General features: G+C 41.5%; 1 protein-coding gene across 1 annotated transcript; it reads left to right on the top strand.

The window, feature by feature from the left end:
• Positions 1-681: 681 nt before the first annotated feature.
• Positions 682-1,281, top strand: LOC120104872. The gene has a single exon (XM_039116757.1). The coding sequence runs from the start codon at positions 682-684 to the stop codon at positions 1,279-1,281; it is 600 nt and encodes a 199-aa protein (XP_038972685.1).
• The last annotated feature ends 213 nt before the right edge of the window (positions 1,282-1,494 follow it).

The raw sequence follows: 1,494 nt of genomic DNA, 5'->3' as shown, positions 1-1,494 counted from the left end.
TAGGAAAAGTGATCATTTTGTGCATGTATCATGCCAATTTTTTTTCAAGATCTATTGATGATTGATAGGTAGTAGGGTTCTACGCGGTGGCTGGTGGCCTTATGCCTACCCGCACCCTAGGACCGTCGCGGCGGCCCGCCGGGAATGGGGCGGGGGTCGTGACAAAAAGTGGTATCAGAGCAAAGGTTAAGAAGAGTCCTGTCAGAGCAATAGGGTGAGTCAGGATTAAGTATAGGATTATACTATGGAGCATAGAGTTTTTCTATATGTTATTTTATGAGTCATATACAATTCTGTAAAATATATTTGGGGATGAGACTTAAGAGTTCTTTTTGGCTCTACTTGAGAAAAATAATTGTATATCATTCAATTTACAATCAAGATTTATATTTTGACAGAAAGTCAATTAATAAATTCGGAGGATATTGATCAGAGTTGTGTAGTGAAAGTATAGTGGATCGAATCAATTTAAATTGGTCAAAAATATTGACTGTGATGGGAGACTAGATTTTTCAATAATGAAGATTTGTGTTAATAAGAGAAGGTGAATATTGTAGATTCTCAGATTTATTATGATATGACTATGTGATCTCTTTGATGGTTTTTGCTATTTTACTATGTTAAGAGATAATTTATGTAAACTCATCATAAATTCTTGACTGCTAGGTAGCCGTAAGCAACATGGAGGATGAAAGAGAAATAAGGGCACCTTCTCCGGACCCTGATAGCCAATCAATTTTACAAACTACTCCACACTCCATAGCAACCCAGGCAGATTTAGCAGGAGTGTACCAGTTAATAGCACAACTGCTTGAGCAACAGCAGCAGATGCAGTTAGCTGCCCAACCTGTACAGTCGATAGAATCCTATTACGAGAGGTTTCGTAGGCTGAATCCACCGATGTTTAATGGTGGGTCCGATCCCATGATAGCTGAGGCCTGGATCCGGGAACTGGAGAAGATGTATGAGTTACTCCAATTTCCCGAGGAGGTAAAAGTCAAATTAGCTATCTCCATGCTAAGGGGGAGTGCTGACTCTTGGTGGACTGCTATGGAGACAGCATATGAGGTCAACGGAACGGCCTGGGGAGATTTTAAGAGAATATTTTATGCTAAGTACTTTTCGGACTCAGTTAGGCAAATGAAGCAGAATGAGTTTTTATCGCTGACTCAGTCCGAGCATATGACTGTTTCGGATTACGTCAATAGGTTCGATGAGCTGGGTCGATTCTGCCCCCAGTTTATGGAGGATGATATGAGTAGAGCCAACCGGTTCGAATAAGGGCTTAGACATGAGATCAGGTCCCGGACATCTTCACAGTTAATTACCAGCTATATGGATATTTTGGATAGAGCCTTGAGAGTAGAGGCTGAATTGAAAAGATCTGATAGAGAAAGGGCTGACCTGATGAGATCCAGATCAGATAGAAGTCAGAGTGGCAGGCCATGGGATTTCAGGGGCACTCCAATTCAAGAGAAGCCCAGGGTCCGCAAT

This window comes from Phoenix dactylifera, unplaced genomic scaffold, assembly GCF_009389715.1.
Source record: "Phoenix dactylifera cultivar Barhee BC4 unplaced genomic scaffold, palm_55x_up_171113_PBpolish2nd_filt_p 000138F, whole genome shotgun sequence".
Taxonomy (NCBI): domain Eukaryota; kingdom Viridiplantae; phylum Streptophyta; class Magnoliopsida; order Arecales; family Arecaceae; genus Phoenix; species Phoenix dactylifera.
The sequence above is the reverse complement of the archived record's forward strand: the minus strand, read 5'-3'. Positions and strand labels throughout refer to the sequence as shown.

Coding starts and splice junctions, on each gene's coding strand:
- LOC120104872 (XM_039116757.1), top strand. CDS start 682: ATGGAGGATGAAAGAGAAATAAGGGCACCTTCTCCGGACCCTGATAGC.